This window comes from Grammomys surdaster, unplaced genomic scaffold, assembly GCF_004785775.1.
Source record: "Grammomys surdaster isolate TR1022 unplaced genomic scaffold, NIH_TR_1.0 64, whole genome shotgun sequence".
NCBI lineage: Eukaryota > Metazoa > Chordata > Mammalia > Rodentia > Muridae > Grammomys > Grammomys surdaster.
The window spans coordinates 17,055,978-17,073,191 of record NW_021604566.1 but is presented as its reverse complement, the minus strand read 5'-3'; the positions used below and the strand labels follow the sequence as shown (position 1 = coordinate 17,073,191).

The following is a 17,214-nucleotide window of genomic DNA, read 5'->3' as shown; positions in this document are numbered from 1 at the left end:
CTCTTCTCTTCTCTTCTCTTCTCTTCTCTTCTCTTCTCTTCTCTTCTTCTTTTCGGCTTTGCTTTGGGAATATGCAGTTCCCTGAAAACCCCAAGTCTGCAGGTAAAGATTCTGAAGGTTGACATATTAGACTTTCAAGATTGGAGAGAGTTGGAATGTTGCTCAACCACAGGTAAATTACCTTCAGCTATCTTTAATTATCTTCCTAGATGTCCGTCACTCATGTCTGTCTCTCACATAACATCTGGCTATAAAGTTAAATGTGTTAAATGGATTGACTTTTCAGACCAGGAGTTCTCATCAATCAGAAGCTAAGAATTTCATCAGAAGTATCTGAGACCAATACCAGAGACTTTCTTACTTTGCTATAGACTGCATTTCTAATGTCTGGTAATACATTAGGCAAGTGAATTGATTTGTGACTTTATACAAAATTCAGACACCTTGGATCCATATATTTGTCATGGCTACTCCCATTTGGCTCAGAATGAACCCATATTCCTTTTTGAGTGAAATGTATAATACAACAGTATTATGTACTGGCAAACAGTTTTGCTGTTTATTCTATAAGTGATTGTAAATATGTTCATGCATGTACCTGAATGTAAAGGCCAACAGTCAACCTGGAGCTTTCTTCGAATGGAGTCACTTGTCTTGATTTTTGAGACAAAATCTCCATTGGTTTAAGGCTCTCATCATAAAACAAGCTGAAAGGACAGTGAATCCCAGAGGACATGCATCTCCCCAGTGTTGTGATTAAAAGCCAGGATTCTCAGGTTATTTGTTCACTTTTTTTAAATTGTTGAAATTGTTGTATAATTATATCTTCCTCTCTTCCCTTTCCTCTCTTTAACTCTTCCTGTGCATGTCCTCAAATTTTCTCAAATTCATGTCCCTTTTTCTTTATTACAGCATTTATATATATATATTTAATTTATTTTTACTTGTTACAGCATATATATGCATATATATATATATATATATATACATATATATATATATATATACAACCTTCTCCATCCCTATAATATTACCTGTATAATTATGCATATGACTTCAGGACTGACTACTTGGTTTTGGATAACCAGTTGCAGGGGCTCTTTCTGAGAAAGAATAATTTTCTTTCTCTGCGAATTCAGTAGTTACTCTTAGTTCTTTGCCAGGAGCCAAACCCAGGAAACTACCTGCTGTCCTAAGAGAACCTAGGAAGTTACCTGCTGTTCTACAAAGCCTAGTCAGTACAAGGTTAAGAAAGGACATTCATGGGTCTCAGGCCCCAGAAACTTAAAGATCTCTGGCATTTCCTGGGAGCCGATTATGACAATGGGATGGTCTAGGGCAATAAGTATTCAATAGTGGGATACCCTTAAGCAATGACCCTCACCCAGACTTCTTGGTTTGCTGTGTCTTTATATCCTGCACCCAAAATTAAAGTTTCAGAGCTTGATCAGAGCCCCAGACTTGCTCTCATTCCTTGTGTCTCATGTCCCTTCATTCTTTCGCCCCCTTCCCTAAGGTCTCATTGAATTCCCGAGGGCTGGGGCAGTTCTTTGTCCTTCCCATGTCAGCATGATCACTGGTGTTGTCCTGGCTAGTAAAGTCAAATATTGTGAAGGGGAATGAGTAACTACCATTTTATTAAACCAGAATAATTTCTATCTACATTCTAAATATTTATTCTTATATCCACATGTTAGTGTAATTTTGACTCCTCATCAAGAGGCAAAGAATCTATCAACCACAACCTATCAAAATGCAGAGAATAAGAGATACTATGGTGCTGAATCCCACATGGCCATGTAAGGAACTGAGTGACATGGTTCCCCCCAAAAAACAGAGCTAACAGTGTGGGACTATCCATGACTGTTGATGGTTGGAACAGACATAAGGCTTGTTTGTATAGTAATGTACATATTTTCATGCTCCTCCTTTGTGGAATGTCCTGTCTGCCAAGGTTAATGGCTCCATGATAATCAGAGGCAACAGGAGGCTGGATGTGTTATTCAGTCACAGACAAGTTATATACAGCACAATTTCTGCATATAAGGCTCTTAGACCATTGAAGAAGATTGCAAGAGCCAGAAGCAGGTAGCTTGCTGTGATATTATGTCTCCTAAGAATGTCACAGAATCTATACTCATGATACCTAATCAATATTGCTCCTAAACAAGACCTAACAATGATACCAATGCACATACTAACATGTTTTTTTTTTTAATGTGGCTCTGTGTATTGAACTCAGGTCCTCCAGTTTGTGACAGCTACTTTGCAGTCTGATTCATCTCTCATGTCCTCTCTATTTGATCTTTATAGGTGGTGATTCTCTCTGTAATAAGAAGATCTGCCAGTTGGGACAGCAATCATACTATGTTAAAGTTTGGTCTTACAAGTGACCAAAACCTTATTTGGTTTACTTCCATAAGCTAATTTGATCTAAACCCTATAAATGTTTATGTTAATGAAATGCAAAATTAAAGCTAAGTCAGTCATAATTGGCCAAGAGTACTGTCATGTAACTTGGAACGTTCTCATAAGAAAGACCAAATGAAGTAACTTCATTACTGTACTGAAGCAAGCATTTACTGCTATTTATCATTTTCCTATATATAATGTTCCCTACCATGTTATAAACACCAAATTCCTTTAGCTTAGTATTTCCTTATTTATAAAGTTCCCCACTCAAATAAATTAAGAGTCTATCTTTTGCCTCATATTTTACTTATAGCAGTAGTGTTAAAATGTGACTTCCATTGTAAGTTAGGAAATGTTGTGAGACTATTTAGGTAATGAAATGCAATAGTGGCTTTCTAGACTCAGATTCACATGCTGAGTCTAAAGAGAGGAAGGCTGAAAGACCTCTGAAAGCCATTCATAGAAGACAGAAATAGATTTTCATTTTTGTAAGATACACAAACATCACAGATTTTCATTTTTATCTGGTTTGCAACAAAAGAGATTCATCTAATGATGACTGCTCTGACTTTCTCGTTAATGGTTGTTTCTTTGTATTCAAAAAGTTTCTTATTAATGTCCCTCCCTCTACTACAGTCCTATGGAATCAATTATATTCCTCTGAAGTTGTCCTTTGTGACTACCAGAAACATATGCTGAGGAGAATGGAGCCATGCAGGAAATATCTTAGGTATCTTTGGAAACTTCAAAATCAATCAGATACTTCTGGCCCTGGGATCTTCACTGAGGTCAAATGACTCAAATATGCACTAGAAAATGTATTGACTTTGGCATATTTTTCTGCCCTATGAATGTGGTCATTATCAAATAGGCTCACAAAAGGTCTGTGATGAAGGTCTGTGTAAGTAGGCAAGAATGATTGATGTAAATCAGATCTTTGTAAACACACAGAATACTCCAGAGATTGGCTGTTTCCATACTATTTACTTTACAAATAGATTTGTGAGATAATCTTGGCCAGAACCACCAACAGTCTCTACTAAAAATAAGGCTGTTATTCATAGAATATTTATGTCTAATAATATTTACATTTAAGGGTTTAGAAATCTTAATGATACAAAGTATATATTGAATTTATAGATTTATTATTTAATATTCAAAATATAGGTTAAAATAATCAACTTTTTATACAAATGTTGCAAAGCAGAAAACTGGATCTTTTCAAATTTTTCTAAGTAAATATAGTTCAAATGTTTTAATGTATTAAAAGAGATGCATGCTTAGATTGTGAGTGACAGCAGTAAATCAAAGTTTATATTAAGAGCAATAAACTTATTAACCTGCTGTATGAATCAGACATTATTTTCATTCTACTCATTAAGTTAAACTCATCTGGACTACTGTCAATATATTAGGCATTGAGATCAATTTAAAGGATGTCTTTAAAAATTAAGATAGGGAAGAGGGATGCTTGGGGGATGAGGTGAGGAAGTGGGGAGGGTAGTGAGTGGAGGAGCATCCTCTCATAGGTAAAGGGGAGCTAGGAGGGGGTGAAGAACTCAGGGAGGGGGAACCAGGAAGGTGGGGAAACATGGGGAATGTAAATAAATAAAATGGTTTAATAAAAAAAGACTCTGATAAGGGAACACGGAAAGAAAATGAACATGTTAGATTCAGTAAACAAAACAAAATTAAGATATACTAGTGAACCCTGGTGGGAAGGTTCAGCAGCTAAGAGTACTTGTTTTTCCAGAGGACAAAGGATCAGTTCTAAACACCTATATGGTACTCATACACATCTGAAATCTAACTCTAAGGCCCTGACATCTTTTACTAGTCTCTATAGGTACAACAAGCACAAGCATATATGCACAAACATACATGCACAAGCATATATGCACAAACATATATGCAGGCAAACACATAAAATATATTTAACTTAAGATATACTAGGATCCTCAGCACCATGTACAAATCAATATAATTTTTTGGCAAAAGTGGGGTTTTTTCTTAGATTACATATCTTTAAAACTCACTTTTCATGTATTCAAAAAGCAGATATATTAATTTTTCTCTAAAGATAGACTATAGTACCAATTATTTCTATATAAGAATCAGATGGCACCAAGATTACCTTCTAGAAAAGGCGAATTGAAACAAAAGTATAATTCGATGCTGAAAGCATTACTTTATCTTACCTGTTGGTTTACAGGAAAATTTCTGTTGATTTTTTTGATCTGTAATGATAAATTAACCAATATCAGTGAAAATAAGAATAATAATGAAAAATGTCCCTGAATATTTCTGATGACCTATTTCTAAGAATCATTTCATGTGAGCCAGTTAGGTTTATGCATGCCTTTAATCCCAATATTTAAGAGGCAGTGGCAGAAGCAGATTGATCTCTGTAGCTATGGGCAGTCTGCATTGGACAGGAGTTTCAGGGAAGCAAAGGCTACATAGTGAGAACCTATCTCAAAAACATAGCTGGTGGTAGGTTACACTATACTAAAATGTATCTCAACATACTAAACACATTGCATATAAACTCATTTTAATTAGGGGTCATACATAATATAAAACTTTTGAAACTTTTTGGTTATTTTCATTTATAGGAAATTAATATTAATTCCATGTGATGTAAATGAATATCTGCCAAAACTGAGAGAAAGTAGGCTTACTATTTGAATTCATAGTATGACATCATAGAACAGTAAATTTACTTTAATATTCAAAACAACTGAGGAAACGGACAAGTCAAACATTTAAGTATAATATATGTATTATTCACTCAGAATCCAAACAGAATAAATTTTATTTTAAGAAAATGTATTTAGTTACATTGTATAAGAATCTTAACACTCAGCAAATGGAAGTAGACACTCAGAGATAAGAAGTATGCTCAACAGTGCACTGGCAGATGAAATCCATTGTTCTCCATCAAATTCAGGGAGACATCTTAACACCAGATTTATATGGTATAAGTTTATATCAAATTAAATAAACATAGACTCATTCATTACTTGATAAATTATATCATTGACATATTTTTCTTTTTGAAAACTTCCTGAAATTATCTATGAATGTGCAATTAGATGCTTATAAAAACAAAATTATAAGAATCACTAAACTCTCCTCTACCAGCACAAAGTTTCTAGGCATTTGTCATGTAAAATATAAAACTGAAATAAAATTTGCGAATGAATATATTTTGAGCAAGGATTGAGAAGGTTTATACAGAAACCCTGTTCTTCCTCCACTGCTATAACAATGCTAACCTCATCTGACTTGCTTTACCCCACATTAGGATAAGTATCTGATTACTCTATTTCTTTCCCAACAATAATTACAATTTGGAAACATAGACAGAGGCATCACATACTAATGAACCAGACTTATCTCTTGTTTTAGAAACAATTGTAGAAATGGATGAATATTTCATGTGGAGCGTTTTTACACTTAAGAGTATATTATCAAGTATTCAAAACTTGAGTTTTTAAATTTGAAAAAAACAACCCTGAGAATCTTTATGTGGCAACTTGAGTATTGGCCATGTAGACAGGCAGCCAAGGGCAAGACACAGTAATTATTTAGTGCATGCTGAGCACAGGTAGGTTGCTGCCCTTAGTTAATATTAGATAGGATGACACTTCCAGGTGTATTGAATTACATGTTCACAGAAACCTAGCCCTAGCCCAAACACACACACACACACACACACACATACACACACACACTTATATTGTCAGCTTATTTACGGGATAAAAACACATTTAATCATATTCAATGCCTATTTATGATAAAAAGCACTAAAAAACATAATGAGAAAAGCGCACTTTATAGCCAATAAAGTAAAAGCTGAGAAACTCACACTGAGACTTCATATTCAGTAGTGAGTGACTGAAGCTTTCCCAGATAGTGGAGAGTCAGACGATGTGTAAAGATTAGTTAAAATCACCCTACTATAACATTAGAAAGACAAAGTACATACAGGGGATAATCAAAAAGAGAGTACAAATGCAATAATTTAATGTCATCAAATGAATTTAAAGAAAATGGAGAGAAATGTGACAACATGCTTTGGTAGTTAATTTTTATGACTTCCTATTTCAGGATCACTATCTTCCCAATAATTACACAGATTCAGTAAATTTCTTGATGTACTTTTTTAGGGAGGAAATAGAAAAGCCCTTTCTCAGATTGGATTTAGCTCAAAGATGTAACTCATCCTACAGTTAAAAAAAAAAAAAGCCTGGCTCTGATCACCCACATTGTAAAAAAAGACAAAAGATAGACATTCTTGAATTCAAAGGGAATCTGAAAGGATCATAATCACACAAGAAATTTGAATAAAGAATTTATTCAGATCTTTGAGTTCTATCAGTGATGTTTGACAGCTTGCATTTGATTCTATTTTTCTTTTCTTTCTTTTTTTCCTATTTGATAAGGTACCCTTTAACTATTGATGATGTAGGTCAACTTGCTCTTCATCTTACCTTGCCAAAAGAATCCCAGATACTGATTTCAAATTTACTACAAAGTATTATCAAAGCCACTGGATATGGACCTACAACTGAGTACAAACATGCTCACACACACACAACTCATACATACATGAGCATTTGGATACACAGAAGACATTCTAGCACATCTTCGAAAATCCATGGTACAACTCTTCTCAGCAACGTGCCAAGTTCATGCACGTGTATTGATACTGAAAAATGAATTTGGATCATCCCTTTTATATACAAAAATCAACTCAAAGTGGATCTAAACTTTAAATATAAACCCCCAAATTAGTAACTTGTGTGTGTGTGTGTGTGTGTGTGTGTGTGTATCTGATATGCAAGAATATGGAAAATAATAGAGAAACATGATGTTGCTGACATTTCCTCAAATACACGATGCTATTAATCCACAGAGGTAAGAGTAACTACACTGCAGCTTCCCACAGTCCTGTAAGCCTCAGTTACATAGTGGACTAGATGCATACAGATATTCCAAAGAAAGAAATATTGAATGGATTCTAATTCACTCCTCTTTCAATTTTCAAACTTTGTACAGAAGTCAGCTTGATGCATGGAGCTACATGGTCTTTAGGTGGAACAGATGGTCTTGATGAACAAGAGTTATTTATTCATAAACACCATCAAGATGATCATTGAAAAGAAACATTACTCCAAATCTAATCCGGATGAATGGCTAATATTTCTTTAATTAAAATATAGTTACATCAGTTCTCTTCCTTCTCCTCACTTTATTCCCTCTCAGATTCATGATTTCTTATTCTTTATAATTGTTAAACCCATATGTAAACACTTGACAACAACAAACCTTTTGAGTGCCTTTAGTGTTGCTTATATGTATATGATTTTAGGAGGCTCATTTCTGGGAAAGACTAATTCTCTTTTTTTCAACACTCATTAATTTTCTGTAGTACACTTTAGCATGGAGTTCTATAGGATTACTTTCATGTCAATTAGTGTCACTATTTGGGTCTTTTTTGGAAGCTATGTTGTTACATTTTATGGGGTTTTTTTGTTTTTCATTTTGGGGTATTTTGTTTGTTTTGCTTTGTTTTTTTGTCATACCTTGGAGATACAACCTTATAAAAAACTTCATGTTCCTTTGGTTCTTGAAATCTATCTACCTCCATTCCCACAATGTCCCCTGAGCATTACAAGCATGTGCTCTATTGTAGATGTACCAATTACAGTTTGGACCATGCTCAGTTGTCCTCTGCATTGCACCAGATTCAAGTTTGTACACTGTGTGCATGTGTACACACACACACACACACACACAAACTCTTACTTTCACATACTGCACACATACACAAACTCATATAGACACTCACACTTGTACATATACACTGACATGCACTGAAGTGTGCTGCAACCACCCAAACAACCCCTGTTCAGAAACTCACCTTTAAAGTATTCATCTTTATTTGTTTCACCAAAATCAAGAATGCAAACATGCATGGTAACTGTGAGCCTACGATGAAACTTTATTTTGTATAGTTTTCAAAAGTGCAATAAATAATCCCAAACCTTAGGATAAAATATCAGGCACTTACAAAAGAATTGAAACAGAGAGACTACCCTCATGTATGTGGTGCATATGCATAGTGCTGTCGTAATGGGCACCAGAAAATGGCTGAAGATGTTACCTGTATGGTGATGATAAAATGGGAAACAGAGAAGCATAAAGAGGAGAGACAAATAACACCAAGACTATTTAATAAGACCACAAAGGTATCATAATGTTTTGTACTTACCTAAAATTTTTACAATACCTACAAATAGTTTAAAGAAAATTAAGTCTCTTGGGCTAACAGTGTTATTCACAAGAACCATAGACTAAAAATACCTTAGCACCAGAAATGAGAAACCTCCTTTTAAAGAAATGGCCAGGATAATCCAAGTGATTCCCAGAACAATATAGATTATCCAGATAACTTTTGGTTGCCTCTTGGGATTTGAGGATGGGTCCTACTGCTGCCAAAGACACTATACTTATTGGACACGTGGTTCCAATGGATAGAGCTGAATCTAATGTGAAATCCTCTTTCCTACAGTGTAAATTTCATTGTATCAGAAAAAACATAAAAGCTGCCAAAGGATGAAAACTATTAAACATTCTTACCCAGTTGAAACATCTATGAACCATAACAATGAAAAGCATGGCAAGACATGCATGATGGTGCTAGAAGTGGCACTCACAAGTCTGTAGCAAACAGTAGCTATCCAATTGGACTCACAGCCCACTTAATAAAAAGGAAATCATGCCTGGCCCTGGAAACCTAGCCTGTCTTCTGGGACTACTGAGATCATCAATCTTAGAGCATCATCTAACCCCATCACTTTGTTAGATGAGCATAATTTCTCAATGCATTATAAATTTTATCTTTATATCCACAGATGTAGCTAAAGCTCATCAATGAAGCATCTTCTTATAGTAAATGGAAATCATTACATTAAACCATGACTGGACACAACACAGAGATCAATGGGTTGTGAGGAGCTCAAGCCCAGTGGATACATCTACATCGTAGTTCCTGCATCTATGCTCAGAAAACATCATAGAAGACATGACAGTAGAAGAGCTAGAACACTAGAAAGTCTACTGTGAAACAACTTCTCTTAGAAATGACTCTATAAACAAGACAAGATCAGACATGTTAACACGGAATGGGGAAATTTTTATGGGGTCTTGCCCATAGACAAAGAAGTAAACAAAATATTGGCTGCTGGAAGAATGATTAACTTCTCCCACAAAGCAATCAGCCTTGAAACTCTACATATACAAACAACAAAATGGATTCATCAGATTCTATTTATATCACCACTCTGTGTGTGTGTGTGTGGCCCACACTTGTGTGTTACAAACACAATCAAAGAAAAAATGATATCATCTGGATGGTGGAGGGCATGGGTTTGAAGAAGGATAACTGAGAGTGTCCAGAGGAAGGAAAGGGAAAGAGGAATTACATAATATTTTGAGATAGGGTATCTCTGTGTAGCCCCAGCTGTCTGGGAACTCACACTGTAGACCAGGTTAGCATCAAACTCAGAGATCTGCCTAACTGCTACCTCTGTCTCTCTGCCTCTCTGTCTCTCTACTCTCTCTCTGTCTCTCTCTGTCTCTCTCTGTCTCTCTCTGTCTCTCTCTCTCTCTGTCTCTCTGTCTCTCTCTCTCTCTCTCTCTCTCTCTCTCTCTCTCTCTCTCTCTCTCTCTCCCTGCCTCTCTCTGCCTCTCTGCCTCTCTCTCTGCCTCTCTGCCTCTCTGCCTCTCTGCCTCTCTGCCTCTCCTGCCTCCTCTCCTGCCTCTCCTGCCTCTTCTGCCTCTCTCCCCCTCTCTGCCCCTCTCTGCCCCTCTCTGCCCCTCTCTGACCCTCTCTGACCCTCTCTGACCCTCTCTGCCCCTCTCTGCCCCTCTGCCCCTCTGCCTCTGCCTCCCTTCCAAGCACTGGGAATAAAGGTATGTACCACCAGCACCCAGCTGAATGATGTAATTCTATTTCAACCAAATTTTTTTAAAATTACCTCTGAGTCTTAGATGAAGACAATAATCTTACCATTGCTGACATAGCATACTAAATAAAGAAAAGTATGGTGACTTTTGTATAAGAACCTGGGAATGACCACCTTTACCTCCTATTTGTGTCTCCTTGTCTATGCAATTCCACCTGACTCCCTTTTGCTTTTGTTCTGACTTAAGTGACTATTGGTAGTTATTTGATTTCACTTGACATAACCCAGTTTTTTAGTTGACACCTACATGACTGATAATTCCATTATGGTGTAGAGGAAAAAAGATGCAGAGAACAAGACATTAGCTAGAACATACATCTAAAGATTCAACATGTTTCTGGATATGAAAGGGAAGAACTTAAGTAACAGCGATGCCTATTTGAACCTCACTCTGCAGCCTCTGATCACAGCCCTTAGTTCATCTTTCTAAGGACACTTGTTTCCTAAGAGCCTTTATTCAGCCATTATAATCAATTCAACTACAAGCTTGTTGCTTTGACAAAAGGCCTTCAATTTTCTTTTATGTTAGCTTCTCACAACCAATATCTTTATGAAGAATAATGTCTTATTTTTCCACCTTAAATCTTCCCTAATAATGTAAACTCACCCAAAGAAAAAATATGACTATTAACCTGTTAGCTATAAAGAATGTAGGAAGAAAACTGAAATAACTGATTAAATTCACTTGTCTAATTAATATCCTCTGCCTCTGTTGTGAATTCTAAAGGGATATGCATGTTTTTCTGAGGGTTTAAATCATCCCTGGCTTTTTTCAGCAATCTCATATTTTCTGTATTAAACAAGGTAGTGGTCATTAATTCAGTTTTCAATTACTGTTCAGAAACTTTTCTCAGATTACTTGTTCCACCATAAGTGCTAAGAAATGGATACCAACTCCTTTCCTAAATCTCCATAGAATTTCATTTTTATTTTCTGAATAATGTGAAGTAAGTTTCAGGAAAATTTATTTTCCCTTGATGAGATGGAAACAGATATGCTTGGTTTCACTTATCTATTTTCTCTTTTTTCCTAAACACTCAAGGTTTTACAAATTGCAGGGCAGCTGCCACATGATCATGAAATAGCAAAAATGAGGCAAGGCAGTACTATAAAGAGAGTGGGGGAAAAAAGCATTAGCAATGCAAAAGGAGTTCCTCAAGAAGCACTGAGAGAGTCAGCAGCTACTGTGGTTCAGAAGCTTTGTAAGACAGACAGAATAAAAAGAAATTTAGTCTTCTCAATCAATACATAAGATTTCTCTTACTTTAAATACAGATCATATTGTACACACAAACACACACACACACACACACACATGTGTATATATATATATATATATATATTTCTAAACTTATATATATTTGTGTGTACACACATATTTCCTATAGATTAAAGTGAAACATTTTATTACAATAAATGCTACTATGGGAGTACTTATTTTTGAATCAATAATAAAAGAAATTATTCTCTCAGAACACCCTAAGATGATAATTTCACAGTTATAAAATTGAAATGAGGATGGGTCTGATGTTACTCATTTCCTCGATGATACTATGTAATACAGACTTGAGACGCAGACCTGCACCTTCTTGATAGCTTAGTCACTACTTAAAATTAATTTTACTGAATTTTCTCAGTTTCCTTAAGGTACATATATAAATAACTACCTTTCAGAATCTCAGTAATTAATTCATAAAATTATTATCCCAAAGATGTGTAAACACATAAACCTGTATGTGGCAGATGCTCACTAATGGCTTGTAAAATAGTTTTGTTTAGTTTAGAAGACACCTCAAAAACGGTAACTGAAAAAATTTTGGTGCCATATAAAAGACAAAATTTAGAGAGCTTTTTTAAAATTAAATCATTAATGTAACTCAGAATTACTTAACACTACTTATGAGAAGGGGTTTCAGATTCACATAAATATTGACAAGTTGTATTCTAACCAAATTTAATAATACCAAATCTCATGCTTTTCTTCAGCATAAAAATACTTCTGAAAAGACAGGAGCTGTTTACTTTGGTGGATAAAGGGTGTTTTGAAGCTATGCTGCTTCCAGGTCTGACATACTTGAAAGTATCTTGCTATAGTAGTTGTTATCCACTTCCAATTGCAATCACAGAAATCACAAACTTCTACTGTGATGTGTGAGAAATTCATGTTTTTCTCCTAGAATTCATGCGGATGCATGTGTGGTTACACTGATCACATACTGTTACTCACATTGTAAAGGATTATTGGAGACCAGTTTTGGATAGTGTTGTGTCGTTTTTCTAAAACATGACCTCTTCAAAATGTATTTGTTATATTCTATTAATAACAGTATCCTTACCTCACATTCCTTTGAATGTATTAGTAATAACTTTACAAGACCCAAAATGAATCAATGTTACATTAGAGAAAAAAAATATAAGCACTTTGTCTTGGGGTAATTTTACCCAGAGCAGGCCCAGATATAAATCCGTACTTTTCTCTCCCTGAATCTCCGATTGTCTATCCTTTAATGCCACTTGGATGATACGATGTCTGCCCTTGTGTTTGTGTCTGTCCTTAACAAAATTCTTTCACTCTGTATATATTGGACAGCACAGAAACTATTATATGGTGAAGGAATCTACTTTACAGAAATCTCTAACAGAGTTTTACAAGGGATTAACTCACTGACTACAACTGACCCAGATAACAAACAAGCAAATATTATTGTGTAATAGCCAAGGGGTACTTCCATAATTGTTGGTGCATATTTATTGTATAAAGTTGCTTTTCAGCCTATTGTTGCTTTTAGCAAATGACTACATTATTGTGAGTTTATAGATACAAACACTGTTTTGGGGGTTGCAGCTTGGAAGAGTACATTACTTAATACTACAGCTGGGGTTGTAAAAACTGATTACATGGAGAATGCCAGGCAATTAAGTTTGATTGCTATATGGTTCTCTTAAAGGTAGGTTAAACAAACAGGCTGCATACACAGTAGGAAAAAAGTCATAGTCTTAAGTAACCTGAAGGTGTATTATTGACTCTATCTATGAGGTTCAGCCGAGGTTCCACTCAACTGGAATGTAGGCAGTATTTTTATATATTCCCCTTCCACACTCAAAGGCCAGTATTGACATGGTGTTAGTATCTTCAAAGATAATATTTATTTGTCTAGAATGCAGACCTGCTAGGTATTTGCTCTTAAAGTTCTTATTCAATTAAATTTGCCTATCTTTTGAGTGTTAAATCCTTTAAAATACAATAATGTTCATTCATTGCCTTGTTTTATTAAACAAAACTACCAACTAAATGAAAATTATAATTGCTTTCATTTCATGAGGTAATAGTTAATGGCAAAAATCTAGTAACAATATGCAATTTAAATAATGATATGTCCTTAAGTAAAGCATTTCGGAAACACAGGAGAGAACAGAAACATTTTTATTTAAGCCAATACTAGTAAAATTGTCTGTATTTGCTGGTATTTACATTTATAACAGAACCCATTGCTTTTCCTTTCTGCATAGATGCAAACTCTTACTGTTGCCCTTGCTCTGTTTTTACTCACTGATCACCTGTAACCCATACTCATAGTTCATGTATCAACGTGTCTTTTAGGTACATAGAGCCTCCCAGAATACTTCACTCCCATGAAACAGAAATTTCAACTTCATTTATGTACGTAATTGATTTCAGTCATCCTTTATTTGGCTTCCAGTACTACAAAGACAGACATGACCTATTTTTTTTCTCAATATTATACCCTAGTAACTCATGTAACAGGTCCCTAGAAAGAGCATGAATGCATAAATGGTTAAATAAAAAGTCAGAAAGCCACCAATTATGTCAAAATATGTTAATATCTTAATACACATATGTAAATAAAATTTTATCTTAAAATTATTAGTTTTATAAAAAATTTACTCATATGACAGAGTATCCACACACCACACAAACAGTTTTCGGTATTACAGAACCACCATTTGTTTCTTTATTATAGACTCTTGAGTACAACAGTGAGTCCATAGTAATACACTACTGTTGACTAAATCTGGATGGTATTTTCATTTATGTGGATTTTCCAAATACCTGCTTGCTTTCCAAGATCACTTCCAGGGCATACACTTTTTCATGTCTCTTCCATTCTAATTATTTAGGAAAATTTCTCAAAATGGTTTTGTTCATGAAGAATTTTTAAGTCCCTACACATTGTGGATCTAGTAATTCCAGAATGTTCATTAGTTAGGATCTGTTTACACATTTTCTCAGGCAGAAACTGGGATTACAGATTTTGAGAGATATTCATATAGGTAAAACGTGATTGTTATCAGATCTAACATGAACACAGTTTCAACTCCCACTGTTGCTGTTGTTCTTGTTCACTTTCTTGACTGTGAAATTTCACTACCAGACACTTCTTTTTTGTTTGTTTTCTTTCTTTTTATTATGCTTCAGTAAGCTTTTTGTTTGTTTGTTTTCTTTCTTTTTATTATGCTTCAGTAAGCTTTATTTTTTATAATTTATTTTTTCTCAAATCATAATTCATTCACACAGGGGTTATAAACACAGAAAGGCAGGGATGTGGGGAAAGGAATGACACTGGAGTGTGGGTGTTCAGGGGGAATAGAGATATCTTCAGAAACAGGTACTGGCTGGGTGAAGGTTCAGGGGACAAGTCACTATGACTCTGCCTATGACTCGCTTGACCTTATCTAAGTTGGTATTGCCTGCCAAGGCTACCTATTTACAAGGTTTATGACTACTCAGGCTTGTAGATTTCTACAAAATCTGCCTGTTTACATTAGCATATAGCCATCTGTTTCAGTGTTTTTCCATTGAGACCCAAGACTTGGTGTTAGTATACATGTATGACAGGCCTATTGCTGATTTTAGGCCTATGGTTGATTTTAAGTCTTCAGTGTGGAAGCAGGGCTGCCCCTGACATCTCCTCCCTTCTCTAAGTATAGAAGGGCTGTGGCAATTCTAACCTTGCGAAGGTGAGACACTTCTACAGTTTCTTCTTTCCAACCTGTACATAGCAAAAGATCTCAGTATATACTAAGGAACTAAATAATAAAATAAAATATATTTTCAATATCTGTAAATGTATATTACATATATTAAAAATATCTTTGAATTCTCTGTTGTGTAACATTATCCTCAAGATGTGAGACAAATATTTGATTCTTATAAATGCTAACAAATAACTGACTTTTAAAAGTAAAAGTACTTGGCAAATACGATAATTTTTACTTGCATAAAGTCACTTATTTAAATATCATTAAATCCTAATAAGAAAGATAAGGACAGAGCTATTTTAGTCTTAAAACCTAGATTTCTAGTGGATTATTTTGGCTTGCCTCACTGACTGTTGCAACATGTAGAACCAGCAGGATTTTTATTCTGAAAGGGGCTTAAATATGAAATACACAGTTAAACCTTAAATTTTAAAGCATGATCTTAAATTAACTGCAATAAAAAGATAATGTCTTTGGACTCTCTTTATATTTAATATTATACTGACATCACATACTCAGAAAAACATATCAGAACATGAGAAAGTCTCATAAGGTCTCACGCCAAGATGAAGAGCTATAAGTAACAGCTGTTCACACAGAGACAGTCTTCTCCAGGGATGAGTTCCCTGATAGTCTATCCAATCTCAATTAAATGGATATACATAAGATAAACACTAAATGGACTCAACAGGTCATATTCATATATGTACGTGTATATGTAAAAGTAATAAGTAACTGGCAATAATCTGGAATTGTGTGGGAGGACATGAGAGGAGTAGAAAATAGAAGGGAGCAGAAATGGTGAAAATGCTGGAATCATATGAAATTCTCAATAAAAATAAAATCATAAAATATTTGAACTGATGAGAATAACTGAACATAAGTATATAGTTCATACTCTATTCATTCTTATGAGCTTCTATGTTCAGAGACAGGGAGCAGGAGAAAAGAAATATAGAGTCAATAGAGGTAGGAATCAGTCAGTAATGGTTAATTTTGGAAGGATTCAGATTACAGTATGTACTATTTGCCTGTACATATCTGTGTAACTACCACACTGCTACCAAGTAAAAAAAAAAAAAAGACTTAACACATCTATCCCAAGTTTTAAGACTAGGATTTCAACTGGGCATATAGAAGCATTGCCTAATGTGGTGATTCCGAAAACTCCATTGTTGTTTGTGAAGTTCTGTGTTGGTCACATATGCATCACAGATGTCATTTTACAGTTCCAAGTGGGTCACACAGGGACAAAGCACAGGTGTCAAAGAACTCCACTGTCAATGGCAGCACAGAGCAGAAGCTTGTGTTCACATCCACTGGACCTGTGTTGTCTACAATCAATCTCATGCCCTGCAACCCAGTCCTTCCTATAATGCCATTTCTTCACACCAGTCTTCTAGCCTTTGGAAGTCCTACTGGCCACATTTTAATCCCTTGGATAATCTACTTGAATCTCCATAAATTAACATATGTTCAGCTACATGACAATGAGAATCAAAACTCTAAACTTCACCTCATTTACCACAGAAAGGAATATAGTCACAGGATTTGAAGATCAGCACACAGATGGCTTCAGGAAGTCATTATTTTACCTGACCCTCTGTTAGGCATGAATCAATTATTTCATTTGTGGTTAGTGAAAAAAACGATGTGCTTAATCATGAGGCTTCCATGTATATACAGTGTAGCATCTTGCACTTAGTCCAAGATTCCTACATTCCTTCCTGGTCGTCTACCCTCCCCTCCCTCCCTCCCTCCCCCC

The 17,214-nt window shown here is 35.2% G+C and overlaps 1 protein-coding gene across 2 annotated transcripts in view; it reads right to left on the bottom strand.

Moving 5' to 3' along the window:
• Sntg1 (syntrophin gamma 1) overlaps positions 1–17,214 on the bottom strand; it is a 303,666-nt gene that overhangs the window by 136,096 nt on the left and 150,356 nt on the right. For both annotated transcript variants that reach the window (XM_028769474.1, XM_028769465.1), the window contains one exon: positions 4,611–4,649. In XM_028769474.1, coding sequence (XP_028625307.1) covers positions 4,611–4,649 — 39 coding nt within the window. The remainder of the gene's footprint in view (positions 1–4,610; positions 4,650–17,214) is intronic.